Source organism: Erithacus rubecula, assembly GCF_903797595.1.
Source record: "Erithacus rubecula genome assembly, chromosome: 11".
NCBI classification, from domain to species: domain Eukaryota; kingdom Metazoa; phylum Chordata; class Aves; order Passeriformes; family Muscicapidae; genus Erithacus; species Erithacus rubecula.
Genome location: NC_136663.1, coordinates 19,243,664 through 19,268,676, shown reverse-complemented (window position 1 = coordinate 19,268,676; position 25,013 = coordinate 19,243,664). Strand labels below are relative to the sequence as shown.

The 25,013-nt window shown below is 50.8% G+C and overlaps 1 protein-coding gene across 2 annotated transcripts in view; it reads right to left on the bottom strand.

The window, feature by feature from the left end:
• Positions 1-25,013, bottom strand: part of EPHB1 (EPH receptor B1) — a 77,757-nt gene that overhangs the window by 33,430 nt on the left and 19,314 nt on the right. For both annotated transcript variants that reach the window (XM_079315354.1, XM_079315353.1), the window contains exons 2-3: positions 19,378-19,442; positions 14,839-15,520 (exon numbers count right to left, since the gene is read on the bottom strand). In XM_079315354.1, the coding sequence (XP_079171480.1) occupies positions 14,839-15,520; positions 19,378-19,442 (747 nt within the window). The remainder of the gene's footprint in view (positions 1-14,838; positions 15,521-19,377; positions 19,443-25,013) is intronic.

Genomic DNA, 25,013 nt, shown 5'->3' with positions numbered 1-25,013 from the left:
GGGCTGGTGAAATTTGGGCTTCTTGCAGCAGGATGTCATAGGGGGAAAAATTGCTGCAAGTTGCCATCATATCCAAGGATGATTGTAAGGATGTGGCCACAGGAATGGATACAACTGGGGACTCCCAGCCAGAGCTGAACCTCTCCTACCCCCCAAAATGGCTCAGAGCAGGGATGTGTCACATGTCTCACACAAGACAAGCACCCAGCAAAGGCACCACAAAGCTGTGTCCCCACTGCCACCTCCCAGAATCACAGAAACTGGGAATCACTGAACCTCAGAATCTGAGAATCACAGAATCTGAGAATGCCCAAACCACAGAATCACAAACACACTGAGTTGGGAGGGATCCCAAGGATCATCAATCCAGCTCCTGGCCCTGCACAGACACCCCAACAATCCCAGCCTGTGCATCCCTGACAGCATTGTCCAAATGCTGCTGGAGCTCTGGCAGCCTTGGGGCTGTGCCCATTCCCTGGGGAGCCTGGGCAGTGCCCAGCAGCAGGATGGATTATGAAAACACTCGTGGCACACAGCAGCACTGAGAGGGCTTTTTACTGCTTAACACTCTCCTGTATCCTGCATCATTGCATTCCAGGTGCCAGGAGTCAAAGAAAGAACCAGAAATAAGCAGGATCTCTCAGCTCATCCATCCCTGCTGCTGCCCGAGGCAAGCCACCATCACAGCCTCTGTGGAAAGGCTGCAAGTGTGGGGATATTCAAGCATGGGGGCATCCAAGCATTTCACTCTCAAACTAAATCCTCACAGTTAGCACCTGGAACTTGCACTTTTTAATTACTCTCTCAGGGAAGCTTAAGTCAAAAGAGAAAAAAAAAGAAGAAAGGAAGAAAGAAAGAAAGGAGACTTTGCCTCTGCATTAACTTGCTCTAAAGCTCCCTGGGGATGCAGAGTGGCATTTTTCTTTCTTGCATTTCAAAGTAGGAGCTTCTCCAAGGAATTACAGATTCAGCAGCGATTCAGAGAGCCCTGACCTGCCCCAACCTTCTCCAGCACCCAGCAAACCATGTCAGCATTGCCTCATCCATCCCATGCCCCTCTGTTCCTGCTGTGGCAGCTAACCCCATTTTCCAGGCATCCCCAAATTCACGTTTGTTTCGGGTTCCCTTTCAGGTCCAGCAATTTCCAGGGCAATCCCCATGTCTTTAAGCACACCTGTGGCACTCTGGCACAGCAGGTGATGAAAAGATGCACGAGATGATGCCCTCAAGCAAGCTGGAGGTGTGGAGAGCACTGTCAGGTGCAAAGGCACTAAAGAGCCAGGATGATCCAGCCTTGCTCCAAACAGACATGTGGAAACACCTACCAGCACCCCTGGGAGATGGGCAGCAGGGTTTGAGGACAGAACAGGTCAGGGAAAAAGGAGAAACTGTGGCTCACTGCATCTGCAGCCTGCCAGAAAGAGATTCAAGGCCTCCCTTTCTGCAAACAATAATTTAAGAAAAAATACTGCCTCCTCAACCCAACATCTTGTGCTTATAATTTTTTTGATGAAACCCCCCAAAAAAGGGAGGAGATGCTTACTAGGAGCCCCTTGTGTATTTTGTAGACACCATCAACACTGAATCTACCTTTAAATACATTAAAAAATAAAATAAGAAAGAAAACATCCATTTTACAGCCTTCAAACTGGTTAGCCCAGAGATGGGTGTTTTAAAATGCTCTCATTGCCATCCTGCTGTCACCCTGAGCAGTTGAGATGCCAGCTAGGACACCCTCCCAGAGACACTTTCAGCTGAGAGACACCATCCAGGCAAATAAAAAATATAAATAAACACCCACACGAAATTGTGTGCTACAGGAAAGTGTCACTGAGAGGATGCTGTGACTCCAGGGGCAGGCACTTGGCACAGCTTCCCAGGCTCGTGCTTGCCCTCCAGGGGCACTGCTGACACCCTGTTCCCTGGGGACACACACACAGGAACCCTGGGCTGCCCCCAGCCCGTGCACTGGGGCTCCAATGCCTTTGACATGATGATGGCACAGGCAGCAGGCTGGGGGGAGAAGCAGCAGAATTGGGCAGGCTGTCACCCTCAGGTGGGGCTGTCATCTCCCACCTTCAAAGGGTGACAAGGGCGCTGCTTTCCCACCCTGCTCTCATCCCCCTGTTATCCTCCCTGCACACATCCGAGCACAGAGGTTTAATTGCATCTCTACATGGTGCTCTCCTGTCATCCCTCCTGCCTCTCTGCTGGGAACAGGGCTGACAGGTTTTTTAGTGAGGATTTTGCCCCCATATCTACTTTTTAATGATCTGATTGCCTTTTATATTAAGCCAAGTGTTTCTCCAGGAACATCTCAGCCTGGCACAGCCACAGCAGTGCTGGGGGTGCTCTGCCACACCACCCTCCACCAGGCACCCACAAATTAATCTGGAGAACTTGCCATACTGAGAGCAAGCCAGGCCAGGAGAGCTGGGAGGGTACCTGCATCCCACCTTCCTGACCATGCCAAGGAAGGAGACTCAGCCCTTGAACACCCCATCAGCCACCAAATGCCAGCATCCAGGCCTCAGGGTAGGGAGAAGAGCATGACCCGGGTGGAGAACAGGGAAATCCAAGCATTCCAGCCCTGAAGTATCCTGCTCCCAAGCAGAGAGCTCAGCACAGGACCCCAAATCACACCAGAAACTGCAGCACACAGGGATGTGACATCCCAGCAGAGCCTTGTCCCCAGATCCTCATCCCAAAACCTCATTTTGGTGCAAACTTCACCATTTTGTACCGAACACACAAACTTTGGATCACCCAGAGATGCTCCTGCCTCAGGGCTACTCGAATTACAAACAGCACCCTCCCCACTGTGTTCCCTTCCTTCAGCACTGTACAGGCAGAAACTCATGAGATAAACTCATGAGATAAACCCATGAGATAAACTCATGAGATAAACATGAGCTTGCCAGCATCCGGGCTGGCATCCTGCGGGCATGGGATGCATGGAGGAACGTGGCCCCTGCTCTGTGTGACAGCAGCTTAATTAAACCAGCCCTCCACCCCGGGAGGAACAGGCTTAGATCTGCCTTGGGACACATGGAAATTAAAGTCAGAGCTGGCCTGCCATGGTTTATTCATGGGGGGAAGTAAAATTCTATGTGGTTTTACCTTTCTCAGGGTTGGTTGGGGGTTTTTTTTCTGCTTTTCTTCTCCTGGATGAGAAATGAATTGGAGCAGGGCAGGATTTCAAAAGTGCTTGCAGGGTAAGGAGCTGTGCAAGGCATATTAGAGGCAAAAGGATTGGATGCATCTCTGTTCACCTCTTCCAAAATGCCATCCCTCACCCCAGGGGAGCAAATACCTGGTTGATGGAACAAGGTGCTCACAGACTGAAATGCTCACCAGAGTGCTGCACTGGAAGCAAAATGCAGTCAATGCTCACCCAGCAGCAGTTTTCCTCCAGAAAGGCTTGCCTGGAAAAATTAAGGGTCTCTGGATGCAAAGGAGCTTCAACACCAACTGTTTAGATGACACCATGGCCCTAAACAAGGAGCTGAAGCCTCGAGCAGGGCATGGAAGCAGCTGGTTCAGGCTCCCACGTGCCTGGCTGCTCACTGCCTGCAGCTTCCCAACAGGTCCATGCTCACCCATTTAATCACCACTCTGGGCTTCACTCGCTCTGTTTTTCATGGCTGGGGGGATTCTGAAGGTCTGAAGAGAAAATCTGTCCCAGATGGAAGCAGAGAGAAGAGCAGGCAGGCCCTGGGCAGACGGTGCCGCGGGGCTGCCAGCTTACCACGGAGCAGGGAACTCACTTCTCTCTCCAGAACAGCCAGAGGGGGGGAAAAACCCAATACTTGCCATGCTCCCTTTTCCAAATCACTGTTCTCCCCCACTCAGGTTTTGTTTTGCTTTAGTTTCCACTTGGCTCCAGGCTCATTGCCCAGTACCATGCCACAGCTCCACTTCCTTGCCATAAACCAACCAATTGGGGTGATCAAACTGAATAAATTAATCCAAAATTCAGACAATTCATACACATACACAGGGAGGTTCACAGCAGAGCGAGCAGCAGAGACATATCATGGCACTATCAGGCACAGGCTGCTCCTCACCATCCTCACTGCCCCACATCATTATTCTGAGTCAACAAATGAAAGGGGGATGAAGTTGTCATCAAGGATTCAATGTTATTTAACCTCCATATATAAATAGATTTAGCACTGCAGCCTGGCACAGGCTCTTCCCTCTGCCAGGGTCACCACCCCTACAAACAGGAGCTTCCAGTGCCTAAAGGGGCTCCAAGAGCCTGGAGTCACAGGGCAAGGGGGAAGAATTTACATGGACAGAGGGCAAGGTTAGATTGCATATTGGAAAGAAATTCTTGGGTGGTGAGGCCCTGGCACAGATTGCCCAGAAGTGTCCAAGGCCAGTGCCTCACCACCATCTGCCATCCACAATGAACCTCACAATGAGTCTGGAGTAAAAAAACTGGGGACTGAGATTCAGGATAGGACTTATGTCCCAAAAACACAACCCCCAGAGAAGCTCTACCCCCACTCCAGGCATCAGGCTCCACAGAGAAATATTTTTTTCCCTTATGAGCTGCAGCAATGTGAAACTCTAGAGCCAACAGACACAGATAAATATTGATAAGTATTGGAAGAACTGATACTTCCATGTGCCACCTACCCCAGCACACCCTGTTAACCCCTCAATGCCTGCATGAGCTATCGAGCCACCTCATCAACAGGGAAGTGAGCAGGCACAAAAATTCCCAGAGGATCTCCAAGCTCAGCTCTTCCCCCAGGTACAGAGCTGCTGGCAGGGGCTGTGGTTAGGAGCCCCCTGCAACAGATGCATCTTTCCTCTGCAACTTGGGATTTTGGGAACTATCAATGTCACTCCATAATTCCAGCTGACTGGGAAATTGGGGTGGCATCACCACTGGGCTCCCCAAAGCACAGTTCCCTCCTGGCTAGGAAGGAATCATCTCCCATCCCTAACAGGAACTAATTAAGCACCTCCTCCAGCTCATGCCATGCAGTGTCCCCTCGACCTAGAGAACATCAAGTGCTCATTAATTACGTCTGAAGTGGTTCCTCATTAGTGCTGACACTGTGAAGAAGAGTCACCCCAGGATGGGGCTGGGGACAGTTTCAGCCACAGGGCCAGGCTGGCACTGCTGGCACTGGGGACACACAGGGACACACAGCTTCCCTGTGTCCCTGCCTGTCCCAACACAGAGCAGGACACTGCCATGCTGGTGGAGGTGACCCCTGGGGGGCTGTGGTTTGGCTGGCTGCTTAAGGACTACACCCAGGAACAGATCTGCCATGGGAGGATGTCCCAACCAAGGCACATTCCTCATCTACCCCAAGAGTGCCATGCACTGAATTAATCAGAAAAACAATTAAGAGTGCTTCCCAATGAATATTTATAGCAGAACAAGCCACAATTACTATTCCTGGGAGGAAAGGTGCCTTCTACCCAGCTGCAGAGAGGAGAGAACACACAGCACTGACAATAGTGACACCTTTAAAAAGCCCTTCCAGCCAAACCATTCCATGCTTCCATGAGTCCCACACAGTGGGGAGGGCAGGCAAACTACTCTAGAGCTCCTGGACAGGAAAGGAGCTCCTACAAGCAGCATGAACACTTTGGCACTGTCCATTTTGGTGCCACCACTGGGGACAGGACAGATGCTCAGAGCTGCAGGGTGGAAAAACACTCATGAGCCCACCTCTGAGCCCAGACAGCTTCTCCCTGCCTAAATTTCCACCTGTGTCTATGCCTGTGATAGCAACAAGCAGGCACAAAGGAGTGGTCTCCTCCATCCTAACATCTGCTACACATAAGTCAAAGCCATCCGAGATTGCAGGGATTTACTGTACGTAGGCAGCTCTGGAAGCTTTTCTTAGCTGTAAAACATAATTTGCACCTTGGGCTCTCTAAGAATAAGTTGTCTTCAATAATAACACATGATTAAGAGCTCAGGAACAAATCTGATGTGGAGCAGGAGATCTGTGATAATCCCAGGTCTCCCCTGCCACCCTCCTCCACCACTGCCACCCTTGCTTGCCTGGTGTGATAAAAGAGATGTCCACGGCAGATCCAGGAGATGTGGGTTTAACCAGAGAATGACAGTCCCTGGAAACACCCAGACAGCCAGAGAACCTTTCTGCCATGCCCAGAATTCCCTGTTTTGCATCAGTGCAAACATCAAAGTAATCCCTGCTTGTGAGGAAGGTGACCAGGTCCCTCTGCACCATGGAGGGGACACATGCCAGTGTGCACCAACCCCTACCAAAGCTATGTCCAAGGCCAGGGCAGATCTGTTCAGCCTGGATGCAATATGTACTACAATAAAGCAGAAAATATAAAGTGTAAGTCATATCATGTCTCTCCTCAAGGGCAATTTCTTCTCTGGGCTGCAGACCCAGCAAAGCTGCTTGAGCCAAGATGGAAATTCAATTCATAATTCCCCCTGGATATCATTTTCCAGGACACCCTGCTTTTACAGACAAGTTTTAGGCAGCAAAGTCCAGAGTGCAGACTGAGGCTGGAGCTCTCCACCTCCAGCCTGGCACACAGCTCTGTGCCCCACACTCCACAACTCTCCCCCAGAGCAGCAAGGAGATGCAGAGCTGTGCCTGCACCCGCCAGAGCACCATGCCAGAGAGTCCCAGGGAGGGAAGGGGTGAGACAAGGACAGAGTTATCCCAGGAACTGCTCCCTGCTCACAGGGGTGCTGCTGCTGGGAGCCCAGCCATGCTCAGGCAGGATGCAGCCACACTGAGAGCCCCAAGGTGACCAGCTCCTACCCCAGCCCACAGCTTTGTGGCTGCTGCTAGAGCCTAGGGTGGGACAACAGATATCTTCCCCTGCAGAACTGAATCTGGGATGCCCACAGCTGTGGTTTGATGCTCACAGAGGCATGGAGGCTCCTTGGTCTGAGTGCTGCAGCTGAAGATGGATGTGTTTTCCCATGGCTCCTCCAAGGGCTGGCTGGAGAGCTCTGACTGAACAGCCTGATCCTCTCTGCACACAGCCCTGTGCCCCGAGGCACCAGGAGTGACAAATGGCCACTTGCAGCACTCTGGGAGCTGACACCCACGGCACTGCTCCATTTGTCACCATCCCAGAGCGTGCCAGGGCTCCCAGAGGGGAGCAAATTAAAACCTTGCTATCTGCACTGATTGCTTCTCCCTCATCCTTCCTCAGCAGTGTCCCAGCTGGCACAGGCAGCCCTCACAAACCTCCTCAGGCAGCCAGGGGAAAGCAGGGCAACTCGTTCCACCCAGAACTGTCACCACTCTGGGTCTCTCACTTACTCCAACATCTTCCATGAAGGGCTGTTTCACCAAGCACGGGTTGCAGGAGACCAATAAAGCCCAACTGCAGCCCAACTCAGCTTCCAGGGGAGTGGTGATGAGTTATCTCATGGCTTGAGGAGGAAAATCCATTTTATTATTATTATTATTATTATTATTATTATTATTATTATTATGGAATCACAATCATTCAGTTGGAAAAGCCCTCCAAGGTCATTGACTCCAAACATTAACCCAGCACAGCCAAGGCCACCACTAAACCATGTCCCCAAGTGTCACATCTACACAGCTTTCAAACATTTCCAGGGATAGTTATTCCATCACTTGCCTGGGCAGCCTGTTTCAAGGCTTGGCAGCACTTTTGGTGAAGAAATTCTCCCTAATTCCCAATCTAAACCTCTTGAGGCCATGTCCTCTCCTTCTGTCCTCTGCTCCCTGGGAGCAGAGCTGGATCCCCCCAGCTGTCCCCTCCTGTCAGGGAGTTGTGCAGAGCCACAAGGTTCCCCCTGAGCCTCCTTTCCTCCAAGCTGAGCCCTCCCAGCTCCCTCAGCTGCTTCTGGTGCTCAGCCCTTCCCCATCCAAGCTAAAATACTCCCTTTTTTATGTTTTGAATTATTCCAGTTATCCTACTGGGAGAGACACTGGTGCCTGGAGTGAGCCATGGGCTGCAGGGTGCAGCACAGCCCCTGAACACGGCTGAGATTCCCACCCCTTGGCAGAGAGAACAGCCATTCCCAAAGGAGCTCTCTCGTGACTGTAAAACAACAAAACAACCCAACAAAAAGCAAAAAGGAAAAAGTTATAGAAAGGCTTTAAAAGCCCCTGGCTGAGTCACTGGGTTGGCCAGGTGCTGGCTGTTTGCAAACAAGGGTGAAACAATGCAGGCGCCGGACACGGCGGATCCGGCGCTTCCTTGCGGCTCTCCCATTGTCCAGGAGAACAATCCCTGCCCGGCCACACAGCAAAGGCTCCCACGTGCTGAGAGCAGGGTGACACCCAGGGCTCCTGGGCTGGCTGGCTGCACAAGGCTGGGAAGGATGGGTGGGTTTCACAGCCCACTGCCACAGGGATGCTCATGAATACGCACACATGGAGTTCTGCAGCACAAAATTCTCTAGAAATTTAATTTCCTTAGGCTATTCAGCTACCACAGAAAGTTTCCTAAGTGGATCATTAACACAACAAGGGTTTGGAAGTAGTTTTGCTAAGAGTTGCAAGGAAAGACCCTTGGGTCAATGGGGAAAATCGAAGGAGTTTCTTCCTGTTTTAAGGCTGGAATCAATGCTATTAACACTCAGAAATTCTCATGGTGAGGAAGGGAAATACATAAACAACCCATGGAACAATTTAAGGAGGAAAAAAATTGCTGAGTGGGAAAATAAAACCATACATGGAAACTTGTGGGCCATTCCCTAATCCCTCTGAGGTCACTGCTGGGATGGTCCAGTCAGGGAATCCCAGCCCTGCAATGCTCACTTGGTCCCCACTCACACCTGGGGTATTTTCTGTGTTTCTCCCTTTTTTCTCTTTCAGACGGGTCTGGATCACAGGGATGATTTGGGGACAGGAGTGGTGGCTGTGGTGCCCAGCCTCCTCCCAGACAGCAGCCAGGACTCATGGACCCTCCCCATCCCTGTGCTGGGGAAGGAAAAAGGCCTGAATCCACCAGAGGCTCATTTGGACTAATAATGTCTAATTACAAGTTTCATTAAAACCCCTCACACTCATTAGGAAAAAAAGTTAACAAGGTTTTCCTGGACATTTTCCTTGCAAAATTATTACTGAGGTTAATGGATGCCTTCACTAAGGCATAATTTAGGAAAAATCACACTTTTTTTTTTTTTTTTTGGTGATTCCACTGTTTCTCCTCCACAGTGTGGCCGTGGTAAAACTGGGCTGCCTGTTCCACCCAGTGGTGGAAGGTGGGAGATCGCTTCCAGGCAAAGCCCCTCCAACAAAGGGGAGCATCCCTCCCTCCCTCCCTCCTGCCAGCATCACCACCAGGATCCAGCAGGAGCTGGCAGAGCTGCCACTTCCCAGCACAGCCCGAGCAGGGAGAATGGCTTGGGCTGCTGCAGGATGGGAGAGGGGCAGGAAACTTGATATTCTGCCAAAAAATGAAAACAAAAGGGAAAAAAAAAAAAAAAAAAAAAAAAAAAAAACCCACAAAAAAAAAAAAAAAAAAACCAAAGAAAAAATAAAATAAAATAAAAAAAAAAAACAACACATTTTGAGCAGTCAGAGGTTTGTGGCTCAGCTAAGCCCGAAATAAAACAGCCCCTGGACACCTTTGCTGCTGTTCAGGGTGGAAAGTGCTCCAGCTGCTCTGGTTAGGGTCTAAAAGCAGCTTTTGGGATGGTTATTGGGTAGTGTGTCACAGGTACTCAAGCTGCAGGGAGCAGAGGTTCAGCAATGCATGGGGAGGAGGAGATCCACAGCCCCAGAGTGCTGACACTGCCCAGCTGTGGGATGCTGGGCAGGAGGAAAGCTTGAAATCCCAATTCCAATCTACAGGGGAACATTATCCTTGAAAAAACGCTTAAATCATCACGAGCATCAGTCCCAGTCACTCCTTTCTACCCAGCTGCCAGCAGAGACCCCAGTGTGCATCAGCTGTTTGTCCACAGGTTTAGAAAGGTTTGTTCCCAAACAAACTTGGTTGACTTAAACCTGGTCCCCAGGAAAGAGCTTGAGGAAGTGCTGATGTTTTTTAAGGCCAAATATTTATTTTTTGTCCCCAGCCCTTGTTCTACCTGGCCCACTCGGGGATGCTGCTGTTCCCATCCCATGCCCTGGTAAACCAAATCCAAGGGCAGGTGGAAGGAGAGAAGGGCAGGGCAAGCACTTTCTTTTTACCTCTTTGTTTTTCCCCTCCCGTTTCAGAGGATAAAATAACAAAAGATCACTTGTAGACCAGGTAAAATGGAGTGGTGGGAAGCAGAGAGGTCAGCACAGAGGTTGGAAAAATGATGATTTCAAACCACGGGGAAGTGCATGGACCAGCAGATTGGAGAAAAAATTAAAAATTAAGCCATCCTTAAAAGCAAAAAAAAAGGGCTTTTCTGCAGTCCCTGCCAATGCCTGGTATGCTCACCAGGTATTATATCCCAGGTATTCAGGCAGCTGGGCAAGGAGCTGCAGCACACTGGGATGGGATGGATACAGCTAAAGGCACAGGGAGCAGGGTCCTGTGTCCCCATGATCTCCCTTGCTGCCATTTACCCATGGCACAAAAACATCATCATCATCACACAAAAAACCTCTCCTGGGTGCCCCAAAATGGTGCAGGGGCACCAGGGTGGGCCATGGAGCAGGGAAAAGGCAGGCAAAGGCACAGCCAGAGACCAAAAATTCCCACTTCTCAACACAAGCAACAATTTCATTGGGAAAACATGATAATTCCCTTGTTTTAAATGATAGCAAATTGCTCTACCACTAATTGCAAAATGTTCGCAATTATTTTAAAAATCACTTTATAAATCACATTGTTTTCAATCTTCTAAGATGGATAAGTAGAGGAAATCAATAATTATCACCAGGGCTGCTCGGTGGGGGGGATGATAACAAGGGAACCAGCATGGAGCTGCTTCAACATTCAAGGTCGGATGTGCCCCTCCCGCTGCTCCCTTCCCCAATCCATTCCTCCACACAAAGGGCAGCAGGGAAGGACAAACACATGAAGGAGGCAGAGAAATCAAAGGGATGAAGGAGATGAGGATAAACCCACACAGAGCTTTGGCAGAGCCCAGCACATCGGTCAGCAGGTGAGGAAGGATGGGGGGACCTGCCTGGAGATGGGATAGGGGAGTGGCTGCAGCATGGAAAGCCAGGCATGCCTGGAATCATTGCAGGCAACACAGCCCAGCTTTGCTCTTGTTTTGTGGGGTTTATTTTGATTTTTCCCCCTGCCAGGTCAGATTTCCAGCTGCTGTAGCAGACAGGCAGCAGCGGCAGATTGGAGGCTCCCGAACGCGCCGGCACAGGAATTTGCCAGGAGGGGAAAACTGAAAGTGAGACAAGGCCAGGAAACAGCAGGACTGCTCTCTCACCCCTTCTTCCTGGGTTTATAAATACAACATAGAAATTCAGCACAAAGCCAGTTCAGTCCCAGACTTTTTCCTTCTCCGTGCACCCGAGTTAGTGCCCAGCCCTGGGAAGGTCAGAGAGAGCCAGCGTGATTCCAGCAGACAGACAGACAGTGCTCAGCCCTCACAGTCACAAGGGATGAAAGCCAAGAGACACAACTGCCAGCATTCTAGTGAGGGGTTCCTTTGCCATCATCAGCTTTCAAGCACCAGGAGAGAAAGGGTTTAACAATCTTCCTTGAGGAGAAAAAGCAAAATCCACCCAGCATGTTCATCCAAGGTTTCCCCCACCTCCTAGTGATCCCTGCTGCCACCTTCCCTCCCAGCTCCTCCCCAGAACAATGATGCATTGCTCCTTGACCACACAAGGAAGCCATAAAACAGGGCTGAGGGACGGGCAGAGCAAGACAAATGGCTTTAATATCAACCCGAGGAGAGCCTGGGCTCTCTGGCACACCAAATGAATTATTCATTTGGGATTCAGGCAGAGCCTCCATCCCACCCTGCCCCACCGCCCCCAGGGGCACAGGGTGTCCAAGGGGATGGGCTGGGCAGCCCACTGGGCTTTGGCACACAGCTAGAGCTGTGCCAGGAGCCTGTGCCAAGCCAGCCTGGGATGGGAACAAACAACGGGGCTGATGCACAAAGACAGTTCCCCTCTCCCCCACGCCCATCCTGGCACAGCGGGGCAGCTGCCCCCCATCCCTCTGACCCCAAAACACCAGGATAATCTCCTCAGGGCTCTGAGTACCCCCAATGAAGATAATGTTGTACCCCTGCATCCCTCAAGCCATAAGTGCCACTAAAAGCTGGGATTAATGAATCCCTGAGTGGCCCAGGCTCCACTGTCAGCACGAGCCTGCTCCAGTCTATCCTGCTCCCAGGATAGGCACAGCCTCCTTCCCAGGGGAATGAGGGATGAGACAGAGCTGGGGGAGCTAAACAATCCAACCCTATCTTTTTTCCCTACCACGCAGGAATTAAGCCTATTTTTTTCAGCCTTCAAATACTGAGGGATTTTCTTTTTTTGTTTTTTTTTTCCTTGGTGACAATTCCCACAGGCTTGTTAAGTGTCTCATCTCAGGCTGGTGAAGGCTTGGAGCAGATGTCAGGAGTATGATTGCACCCAGGAGCCAGGGTGCAATCCCAGCAGCTTCCCTGCCAGGCAAACCAGGCAGAGGAATACAACCCCTTCCGAGAAAACAAAGCCACAGAGAAAAACAAGGAACTTCTATTTCTAAACTTTGCAATGTGCCATCTCCTGCCCACCAACATCCATGAAGGGCAGCAGGGGGCTTGGGTCTTCCCTTGACAGCTCCAAGGTCCATGGAGATACAAGGAGAAGCTTAATGGCCAATGAACCACCATGGTCAGATTTTTATTCATACACAGGTCGTTTTCCAAACTTCCTGATGTTAACTCTGCATCAAGCTTTTAGGAGGTGCTTCAGTGAACTTTGAGGAGATGGGGGATATACTGCATTTAGGTTCCTCAGCAGCACTGAGCAGCACCTTCAGACACACAGGTCTCATGCAACCCCAGCCTTTTCTCTGTCCTCTTGACATGGGAACTGGAAAACACTCAACAGGACTGGGAAAGGGCAGCACTCCTCCACAGACAGCATCTTACCAGCACCCATGGAATAATCAAACAGCACATTCCTGTCATCTCACATGAGCCTGGTGCCATTTAACCTGTTTGCCCTGCACTTTTAGCATACTCTGGTGCCTTTCAGGATCATACAAGCTGCCAGTCAATCTGTAAAGGGTATTTCTCCTCCTTGGAGCTGCCAGGATCCCTAATCTTCGCCTCAAGGAGTCTGAATACAAAGCAGGCTCCCCATGAGCTCACCAGGAGCTCAGCAGTTTCTCCTTGGGGATCAGTGCTAAGGAGTGGGAGCACAGCTGGAGACAGGCACTAGGGCACAGAAAACCCAACAAATCCCCAATTCCCTGGGGTCTGCTTGGTGGAGCTTTGACAGCACAAACACTTCACAACCCTTGTGGAGTTTGCACAAGAAAAGGAAATAAGAAAAGCCATGGAGATGGGTCTAACCCCCACCCTCAGCAGATTTGCTCCCATGCTTCTCATCCTGCTGCTGCCAATCCTCTGCCCTTCCCCAGGCACTGAGAAGGAGCATCACAGCCCTCCCAGGGGTCAGGAGCACTCAAGACCCCACCTTCCTACAGCTGGCAGAAAGGTCAACACCACCAAAACCCACGGTTTTACATTGTCAGTGTTTTCCTCCATTTCTGGCAAAGTGACATTACTTCCCAATTCCAGTGTTTAGCTAAAATTAGTATTTGTTTTCTCATGATGAGAAATGTCAATTTGCCATATAACCATGTGTACTTTCTGTGTGTTGGTTCAATAACAGAGAAATGTCTCGCCAGAAACACTCAGCTCACAGAGATCCCTCCCTCTGACTGAGCACTTCAGCTCCTCACAGGAATCTTCTGGTGGGAACAAAACCACCCTACAACCACAAAACTCATAGGAATCCCCCAGCCATGCTGTTTGAGAAAGGATTCTGGGGGTTTCCTGGCTGTCAGAACCCTGGCACAGAAAGGTGTCACCACCCCCACCTTGGCCAGATAAGAATGAGGTTTTGCATGGTGAAAACCTACACAAGTTCCCAGGTTTGGAGCAAACAATTAAACAAGCTTCCCCACAGCCTGAATGCCAGCTTTGCTATTCCCACATATTCAGAGTTAGAGGTGGAGAATTAACACCTTGAGGGACTCCCCAAGGAGCATCACAGCCAAGCCTGGTGGTACACACACTCCCCCTAAAGAAATGCAAAAGAGATCCAGGTTGGCCCTTTTCCCATCACAACCTGCCAAACCAGCACTTAAGCAGTTTGACCTTCTCCTTCTTCCCAACCCTTCCCTGTCCTGGTGGCATCTTCCAGAAGCTATTTGGAAGTGATAAAACAAGGTGAGCAAGAAATCATCTCCTCCACCCTCCTTCCAAGCAGTGTGTAAAACCAATACCTTAATCTGGGAGAGGAGAAGGAAAGGGCAGCCAACAGAAAATACAAAAGCAACACTCCAATGGTATTTGGGAAATATTCACCACAAGGGCAAAAGCAGATGAAAAGCAGTGAGCACTGTTTCCATATTTATAACCTCACACTGCAGGACTCCAGCAGGCAGCAGCACACTGGCAGCGTGGCCGGGGAGCCCAAAAACCAGCACAACAATTCCAATTAACACCGAGAATCAGAGCAGCCCCACGGCTGCTGCCCAGCTCTGCCAGGGCAAGAACGAGGCAGATGAAAGAGCCTGTCTGGAGAGCACAGCACCACAGAGGTGACTTCAGCAACAGCACCAGCACCACCACCCTGCCCACCAGGTCCCGCCACTGACCAGAGCACAGCTGACCACCGCTCCCGGAGCAAAACCACACAAAACAGCTCGTTTGGGGACCAACATTTTGCCCTGAAACAAACACAAAGGCAGCCCTACCTTTGCACGCCACGTTGTTCTCGGGCTCGTAGCCAGCCCTGCAGGTGCAGCGGCCGATGGGCACCATCCACTCGCCGTCGCCGTTGCAGTACAGCTTGATGGGCACGTCCACCTCCTCGGCGTTGGGGATGCAGGTGCCGCGCGCCGTCACCAGGGAGGTGCTCTCCGCACCCGTCATGGTCTCCGGGAAGATGGCGAAGTTCTGCACCACACTGGGGCACTTCTTGAAGAAGACCCTGACAGACAGCAGAGACATGCAAGCCCCGTAGTCCTGGAAAGCCAGGTAAAAGCCATTGCGGGTCAGGGGCCCGAAACTTCTCACTTCCGTGTTCACCTTCATCAGCCGGCCCCCAAAGTCCACCTGGGAGAAGCTCTCGTCAGCAGCGATGGTGTCCACTTTGAGGTAGGGTGCCTCCGTCCAGAAGGCCGACTTCTTGGTGGCAATGACAGAGTCTGTCTCGTAGTAGTAGAGGTTGAAGGTCTCCTTGCAGGAGCCGGGCACGTTGGGGAGGCTGCTGCAGTCGCGCACGGTGAAGCGCATCTCGGTGTAGATGCGGTGAGCCCCGCGCCGGTTGATGAAGGTGGTGAGGAGCCAGTTGTTCTGGTTGGGCTCGAAGACGTTGCACACCTGGTACGTACGGATGGTGTTGAGGTTCTCGTCGTAGCCGCTGACTTCTTCCCACTGCAGAAAGGAGCAGGGAGAAGTGCTGAGAAGGAAGAAGAGGGTCTGGCAATGACTGCTCACCCTGCACAGGGCAGGGCTGGGAGGACAGTCCCAAAGCTCCAAAGGGGATAAGGAATGTGGGTATGGACACACAGTGTGAAGCACATGCAGGAACACCAACCAGGCCAGGACCAGAAGAAACCCCACCCTCTTACCCCTCCATGCCTCTCCCACTGCTCCCAATTGATGCTAAAACGTCTTTTCCACGTGGGCAACAGCCTTACGTGCCCTGAGAGGATATAAAAATGGGAAGAAAGATGTCCCAGGCATGTGGAGGCAGGAGGAAAGGCAGCACATGAGCCTACAGCTATATTAAAGCCTGAGCCAGCACGTGGGCTGGACAGCAAGCCTGACCCCAAGCTTCTGGCACAATGGGATCATTTCCCCCGGCAAAGAAAACCAACTAAATAAAACATTACTGCTGTGGAGAGAGGGAATATAGATTCACAATTCGATTTATAGAAGGGCATTAATATAATCCAGGCTACAATTTCAATTAAGGGATAGCGGCAAACTGTGAATAGTCTATGATGGCATTAGAGTCCTACAGACAGATTTACAACCTCATAATCCATTCATTTTAACTAATCCATGTTTACAGTCTCCTCATAACAGCATTATTCATATGGCAATCTTTAAGCAGCTCCCTCAGTACCAGGGATAATTTCCAGAAGTGATGCTGCAGCAGTGTTCACACAGTGTTTACACAGGGCACCTCGGGTGATGCCACCCTGCCCCGTCACACTGAGTGCTGACAAGCTGATGCACCACAACCAGCCCTGAAATCTCACTGATTTTTCTCCTCTTCTCTTTTCCATTGAAACAATCACATTTCTCAATTCACCCCCAAGCTTCTCTCCTGTGAGCCACAGCCCTGATGTAACAAAACACAGGATTCTGTTTTGTTTTCAAAGCAGGGTCCTCCTCACGATGCCAACAAGTGTAGCAGCACATTCCCTCCCAGGCCCACCTACTCAGCTCTGCTACACTTAAGCCAAGATCAGAACTCAAGGTTGCACACTGTTGTTAAGCCATGGTTACCAAACCTGCAATAAAGCCTCCCTCATCCAGCCCAGTGTTCTTCCTTCACATCTCATGCCAGGAAAGTGCTGCAAAAGCCCCCTTTTCCTGTCACAGGCATGGGGATTCAGTGCCCCCTCATTACCAGACACCTCTGCAGAACAGGAGCTGTACAATCCTCCCTGACCACCCTTGCCATAGTTTGCTGTTCCCACCTGGCCTTTGCATTACAGCCCTGCCTCCAATTAAGGCCAGACAAGGAGCTCTCCTCCAGCTTTAACACCAGCCCCATGGCTCTGCTGTCTTCACTGCAGGAATCCTCCTCTTCTCCTCAAAAACCTCAGAGCCTCAAATCTCAGAGCCTAAACCTGCCAACGAACTCTACTACACTTCAAGGTTTCATTCAGGAATAACATGAAATGCCCTTGGAAAACCCTCAGTAGAGTCCAGGGTCAGATCCTGGCACTGCCCTGTGCATCCCTTGGGTTAAGCACTCCTGGTAGTGGGCACTGGAAGCAGCAGGTCTCTGTGGCTGGAAGGACCCACAGTGCCAGCAGCTGCTGCCACCAATGCTCTAACAGCAACAAATGCATCATTTTGATGAGATACTACTAAATAATTCACAGGGAGCTGGGGATTAAGTCAATGTTGTTCTATGTCTCCACAAAGATTTAAAGCACATCCATCAGGAAGAGCAGAAGGAGAGCCCATATCCTGCCACTGCCCGTCCTGGGAGACCACAGCCCCTGCAACCTGGCTGGCATCAGGCCCCAGCATGAACATCAACATCCCCACTCCAAGCCTGGGCCAGGTCTGTGAGCTGGGGTAAAATGTCCCTCTGGGAGCTCAGCATACTATGGGGAGCTGCCACCACCCAAAGGAACCCAAAAGGGACCCAAAACCTGCATAAGAGCCCATGCCAATGGCAACCCAGGGTCAGGAGAGATGGCTCATCAAATCCCTGTGCCTCCAGCCCCAAGAGAGATGAGAGCAGCCTCAGAGAAGGAGCTGGCATCCAGCAGGCACCAGGAGCCCCTCATCCTGTCAGGAACAGTGTGACCAGCAGGACTAGGACTGTGACCATGCCTCCTGTGCTGGGTGCTGCTGGGGCACCTCAATCCTATGCCCAGTTCTGGGCCCCTCAAGACAAGAAGGACACTGAGGGGCTGGAGTGAGCCCAGGGAAGGGAACAGAGCTGGGGAAGGGTCTGGGGCACCAGGAGAGGCTGAGGGAGCTGGGAAAGGGGCTCAGCCTGGAGAAAAGGAGGCTCAGAGGGAATCTTCTGGCTCTGCACAACTCCCTGACAGGAGGGGACAGCTGGGGGAGGATCAGGATCTGCTCCAGGGACAGGAGAAGGAGAAATGGCCTCAAGCTGTGCCAGGAGAAGTTTAGATTGGATATCAGGGAAAATTCCTTCCCAGAAAGGGGTGTCCAGCTCTGCCACAGCTGCCCAGGGCAGTGGTGGAGTCCCTATTCCTGGAGAGATTTAAAAGCTGTCCATACAGCTTCTGTGGCACTTGGGAGCATGGATCAGTGGTGGGTCAATGATTGGATGGACTTGATGGTGTGAGAGGGTTTTTCCAACCTAAAGGATTCTGTGATTCTATGATTTGAGATAAAAGACTTGGCATTTTAAATACTTGGTGGAAGATTTAATACACACTCCTGTAAAGCAGAAGCCTCCCCAGGAACTCTCAAAGGAGTGAGAATTGGATGGCTGCAGGGAGGCACAGAGGGATGCAGGGATGGGGCTGGGCAGGGGTGTTACAGTGCTGCTCTGCAAAGGGTGAGACCACCACAACTAACAACACAAGCCCCCTGCCTGCCTCACACAGGCTTTCAGTGACAGCAGCTGCAGGCAGCTATTTATATCCTGTCTCCATCACCTGCACATGCCCCTCCTGCATTTTTCCAGCAATTTATCTGGGCTCAGAATTTTTCCAAAGAAATTCAGTAGCAAAATACCCCAATCCAAGGGGCTCTGACATGTCTGGAGTGGATCTCATGCCTGCTGCAGGTGTGGCCCAGCTTTGGTGATGGTTTGCAAAATAATTTCTTTTGAAGACTTGGCCAAGCCAGTGACACCCAACCAAAGATGCAGCCTGGCATCCTTTCCCATCTGGTGCCACATCCTGGAGTCCCCAGGGACAGGCTCTGCTGCTGCTCCCAACCTGCCTGTCCCACCGTGGTGCCCATCCATCAGCTCACATCCCCTCCCACCCGCAGCTCCATCTCTCACTTTTTCTGCCAGGAGAATGTGAGTCAGGTTATTTTATGCTTCCATTCCTCAAAGGCTCATATTATATAAAAAAGATGTTTTAAGTGCCTCAGGGTGTTTGGTTCCTCATTACTTCATAAAAGTGACATTAATAGCCAAGGAAGAGCACTGCCGAGTGCAATTATGGATGATGTTCCAGGTATGAAAGCTGTTTGGAGCCTGCTAATGTTTCCTAATTACAAGCCTTTTGGCACAGGGAGAGGGAAGGCACGAGCAGGGTGATGGAGAGCAGTGATGGGGCTGAACCCTTCACGAGGAAGGAGGACAGGAAGGGGAAGAGAGAGCATGGAGATGGAGACAAGCTCCATCTTCACCAAGGTGCCAGGACTGGCTCGGGGAAGGATGCTCAGCCTGGCTCAGATGGACAGCAATGCCCCGGCACTTCTCACCAGCCCTATGGGGCACCACTGTTGCCACTGTGACTCCTCTGGCTTCCCACCAGCATTTTACCCCTATAAACAGTGGGGTTTAAAGCATGGATGCCCTCCTAGATCACAGCTGGACAAGTGGAACTTACCCCTGAAGGTGGGTTGGCAGTCCAGCCCAGCTCGGCCGTCGCCGTCCGCGTATCCATCAAAGTTTCTGAGGAAACAGAAGAAAAGGTAAGTTAACTAGTTATTCCCTAATTTTTCCATTACTTTATGAGCACAGAGACGTGGGAAAACATTCAGTTGCTTTCCCAGAGCATGCACCTGACCCTTGGAGAGCTCAGGAATCAACAGCAGCTGCCCTAATGGACTCAAGGCAATTTTGCTCTGGAGCAAAAGGTGCGGACAAGACTCTTTGCAAGGAGTCACAGCCTCAACCTAGCTCACACTGCCAGGAAAGGACAATATTATCAGCAACAAAAAAAAAAATTAAAAATCAAAAGATGCTGTATTTCACAGTCACATCATTCCCTACTTTTAGACATAAAAAAATAAACCAAAACAACAAACACAACCAGAATAATAGCAAGAGCAACACCATAAAGAAACAGATGGGGAAAACCCTCCAGGTTTTATTTATTTGTTTGCAGCAAGCAGACATGCAGATTAATTGCCTCAATTCCTGCATCCCAACCAAACAGGAGGAGGAGATGTGCCATGGGCAACTGGCAGAACTGAGCATCCCCAACCCCTCCCCTTTCCTGCGTGGTCCCAGCTACTCACAGCAGTGCCAGGAAAAGGGGTGCAACCAGAGAAATAAAGGTCAGGAAATAAAAATCAGCCCAGGAATCTGTGCTGCTGCCAGGGCTGCTGCTTTTAATCTCTCCAGGGCTGCTCCAGCAATCACAGGCGGGAAACAAGACTGCGATTAATCTTCCAGCCCCTCCCTTTGCCGCGCTCCAGGATGCGGAGCTGGGGAAGCCTGACCAGGAACTCCCCACCCTGACAGAGTGATAATGCTCCCCAAACCCCTCCCAGGGGCGAGTGTGGCCCCAGGGCAGGGAGAGCAAGGCAGTCCCCAGGCATGGAGTGAAAAGCAGCTTCTGCACCCCAGATAGGCCCCAGGATGCTGCTGTGGCACTGCCAGACTGTCCAAAGCCCACAGCCCCCTGCTTTGCACAGTGCCAGCCTGTTCCTGCTCACAGTGCCCTCGGAGAGGATATGTTTCATTCCTGCTCCATGTGGGAAACAGAAAAGTGTGGTGACCTTCATGCTGTCACACTTCACTTTGCAGTTTTGGTCATTTTCCATTTGGCAGGAGGCAGCTAAAAATGAAATATCCCAGCTGCAATTCCTCTCCAGCCTTGAATCGTGGAATCCAGGAATGATGTGGGTTGAAAAGAACTTTAAAGCTCATTCAGTTCCACCCCCTGCCATGGGCAGGGACACCTCCCACTAGCCCAGGTTGCTCCAAGCTCTGTCCAACCTGGCCTTGGACACTTCCAGGGATCCAGGAGCAGCCACAGCTTCTCTGGGAACCCTGTGCCAGGGCTCCATCACCCTCACAGGGAAGGATGGAAGGATTTCTTCCCAACATCCCACCTAACCTTGCCCTCTGGCAGTGGGAAGCCATTCCCCCTTGTCCTGTCACTCCTTGTCAAAATGGGGCCAGGGGCTTGTGCTCCAGACCTCCAGCAAGTTTCTATTCTCACCACTCTTCACCTTCCCACCACCTCCCTGCCTTCATTCCCTTCCAAACACCCCTAATTAAACAGTCATTAATCCTTGCAACAACCCTTCACATGAGGAAGATATGTAGAGGCATGAATGGATGCGGAGGTGGAAGGCCATGCCAACTCTCCCAGTGCCCCTGCCAGTGGGCTGCATGGTGAGGGATGCTCTGAGAGCCCCTGAAACACTTGGTGTCCTCCCCCAAAGCAAACAGGGTGTCCTTGTGCCACACAGGGGAAACTGAGGCAGAGGAGAACAGGGAGACACAAGAACCATGGCCAGGCTGGGAGCCAAGCTGGACCATCCACCCTCTGTGATAAATAAGGACAGGCTCCATTACAGGAAGGGCACTTCTTCCAAAGATTTATTCAGAAAAGCTTTTCATTCCATCATCTCCTTTCCTGTTCCACACACTTACAGCTTCCTTCCCCAGCTGTGACAGAGCAATGTACTTTTGATAAAGCACAGCTGCCCTGTGGGACAGCAGCATGCAAGGACCAGCTCTGCTCCCAGATGACACTCACCAGGACCCCTCCCAAAGCCTCAGCCCTTCCCTCCTCTTGAGTTCCTCCCCAAAGCTCCACACTCTGGAAAGAAAGCAGGAAGGCACAGCAGCAATGCTGAATACAACCTCAAGATAACTCAGTAAAAAGAGAAATTAATTAACAATAAATGGAAAGGAACTGCAGAGAAGCTTTCACTTTGGATGTTTCTGGAGTCCCTAGGTGATTCTGTGGCCTGTGGCCAGGGAGGTCACATTTAAGAAGTTTCCACCTCAGATGCAGAGCTTGTGATGCAAAATGTGGGATATGTAAAATTTTCTTAAGAAAGGATGCTCATTGATGTTTGATCTTTGCAACTTTCAAGCGTAATCCACAAGAGAGGAGATTTAATCTGTGAAACAGCAGATCACAAACTCTAAGTAATGTCCAGGTGTTGGAAAGAGAAATTTACTGTTGGTAGAATTGCCTTGCTAATGTCTAGGGCTGCACAGGTTTCAGTGATCTCAGTCCCAGGGGGAAGGTTGACAGCGCTTGGGAGGAAGGATGCGTGTGATGTGCCACTGAGCACACTGAATGCAGAATTTAGAGGCCACAAGGACATTTGGCAGAACCCCCAAAATAAGGAAGAAACTAATAAATAATTTCAGCAATTGTGCTGAAATCAGCTCTGATGGGCAAAAGGTAATTCCAGCAGGGGCAGATCATGACCAGTGACTCATGGACCACTGACCAAAGAAACCACTGACACAAAAGAAGAAAAACACTGAGCATGTGGACTAATTAGCATGAGTAACAAGATAGTCATTAACCAACAGAAGATAGGATATTAATTAATAAGATAATATTTCAGCCAATAAATGCTAATTTTTTTGATTGATAAGATGTATAAATACTAAAAAGCTTTGATAGTCGGGTGCTTGAACACCAACAAGCACCCAGGCTTGGGCAACTCTGAAACAAATAATCAATGTCTCTCTCAAGTGTGCAATTATTGGCTTGTTGCATACTGGATCCCATTTTTGTGAACAACGCTTGCACTAGCATGGTTCCACGTTCCCAAAGCAATTTGCAATGCAAAGGAAAAAGAGGGCTGAGAACCTGACCCCTTATATACCATCTCCTGCACAGATCCTGTCCTGTCTCACAAAGACACTGCATAGACAAGAAGATCCATAAACTGGCAAAATGGTTAATCTGGGAGGGTTTTTTTAAGCACAATAAGATGGTTAAATCCCTTCTTTGAGTTCAAATTCCTGCTGAATCCACCCAACCCTGTGACTGCAGAGGCACTGGCATCAGAAGGACATGGCTCAGCAACTTCCTACTGACCTCTCCTATTTCCTCTTGGAGGAAACCTTGGCTTTTACTTCATTTTCTGGGAGGAAAAAGTGACACTGTGACCTTGGTGGGGCATTTATGGCCAGGCTGCTCAGGGCTATGACTGCTGAGCACCTTCCTTCAATAGGAGAGGTTTCACAGACCCAAATCCTCACAGAGAAATGGAGAACAAGACAGAGATCCTAGCACCCTGAAAAATATCCCTACAGGCCAGGGGACAGATGATCAACCCCCCCACACTTATCCATTACTTGGGACTGGGCAAGGAGGACAGGCAGGGAATGCTGCTAACGAGGGGATTAGTGCAGATCAGTGCCTGAGCAGCCCTAATGAGTAGAGAAGCCACACGGACACCTTGCACCTCCCCTCCCACCTGCCTCGCCATTCTACAAGGACCAGTCCTCGTTAATTGGCACAGGGTAGTAATTAAAGCCCCAGGGGAACATCCTCTCCCTGTGCCTCTGACATCCAGCACAGCATCGAGAGAACCATGTCACCTGTCACCTGCCCCAAGCAGTCCCACCATGTCAGGCTCTGTCCCCTGGACACTGCCCTCCCCTCCCTGCCCCAGGCACGCTCCTCCAGCATGTCCCTGCACCCCTGCACGTGGGCACAGCAGGTACCTGGGGATGCTCTGTCATCAGCAGGGAGCTCAGCACATTCACTGGGAGAAGTCTCCAGGATCAAAGGCTCTGCTGGCCAGGCTGTGACAGCCCAACCTGTCATTAGGGAAAGAGGAACTCTGCCACCGAGAGCTGAGCTCTCTCTTGGAGTGAAGAATCTTCAGCTGTATACAGTAGATTTTCTTTAATGGACACATTACTTTAAACTAAGCCTTCGCCATCTGTTCCAGTCCCTAATTATCAATACAAAAACAAACGTCTACTCACAATTACACTCGTAACAAGTAAAGATGCCAGCAATTAGAATGCAGCAGCTTCCCTGTGCCGAGCAGCGCATCCATCTGGGATGGCACTCTGTGATCCAGGCAGGGAGGGCTCGCTGCTGTCCCGGGCTCCCCACACCCTCCTGGGCAAACCTGGGCACAGATGATGCCTGGGGCAGGATAAGCTGCGCCTCAGAGGAGTGAAGGATGGGCTGGCATCCTTCCAACAGCAAGGAAAAAATAAGTTATTTGGGCGAGAATAGCCTTCATCTCACACCAGCTGATGCCGTCTTGCCAACCACTCTTCCCCCAGGATTGAAGCCTCTTCCAGAAAAACCTTTCTGAACTGTCCAAAGTGAAGCAGAACTTATTTCCAGAAATTCCCAGCCTGAAACCCGGATTTCAGACCTCCCAAGGGCAGGTTCTTGCCGACCATGCCATGACAAGGTGTCACTTTTACCTAGAAGGGGGCGGGGTCCGGCTGCAGGCAGAGACACACAGAGGGAGAGGGCCAACGCAAACTAACCCACACTGATCTCGTTTTGAAGCTGTTACCTGAAAGAAAGATACAACAAATTTCCTGCTCAGGGAGGCCACAAAGACACTTCTGCAAGTGCATCACTCCTCAGTAACTGCCTCGGGTCCCTCTCCCGAAGCAAGGAACAGCAGCTCTCTTCCTCCTGCAAGAAGATAACGCCAGGAACCAGCCTAAGGCACTCAAAAGCAAATGCTTGGGCATATGTAGAGAGACACAGGCTTGTCTAAGACAACCAAGAGGAAAAAGATAGAAATTAAGCAAAATAAGGAGAGAGGAGGCTTGATAACAACAGATGGGGAGAGGGAGATTTGGAAAAGATGCCAGCTGCTGGAAATAAGCCCCCCAAGATACGTGGGGAGCAGGGAGGTGGGTGCTGATAGCTGAGCCTTTGGAGGGAGAGGAGGCAGTGAGTGAGGGCTGGGGCAGGGCACACAGGGCTCGGGTCCGGGGGGCAGAGGATGCTCCACAAGTGGGATCCTCATACACTCATCCTGCTGTGCCTCAGTGTCAATGGGGTCAGCACAAAATCCAGCCCCAGAGCACATCTCTGGGGACCCACCCAGCCACCAGCACGGTTTTCTGAAGGAGAACAATAGCAATAAGGAAAGCACTATATTTTCCCCTCTATTTCACACTCATAAATGCCAAGCCTGCTTCCTACCTCTTCCTTCCCTTCTGAGAGCTTCAGCAAAATCAGCCCAAGGCAAGCGCACAGCTTGGGAAGCTTCTGTCCAAGTTTGGTGACATTACCAGGGAAAGGGAATGACAGGGAAACAGAGCCAAGATGCT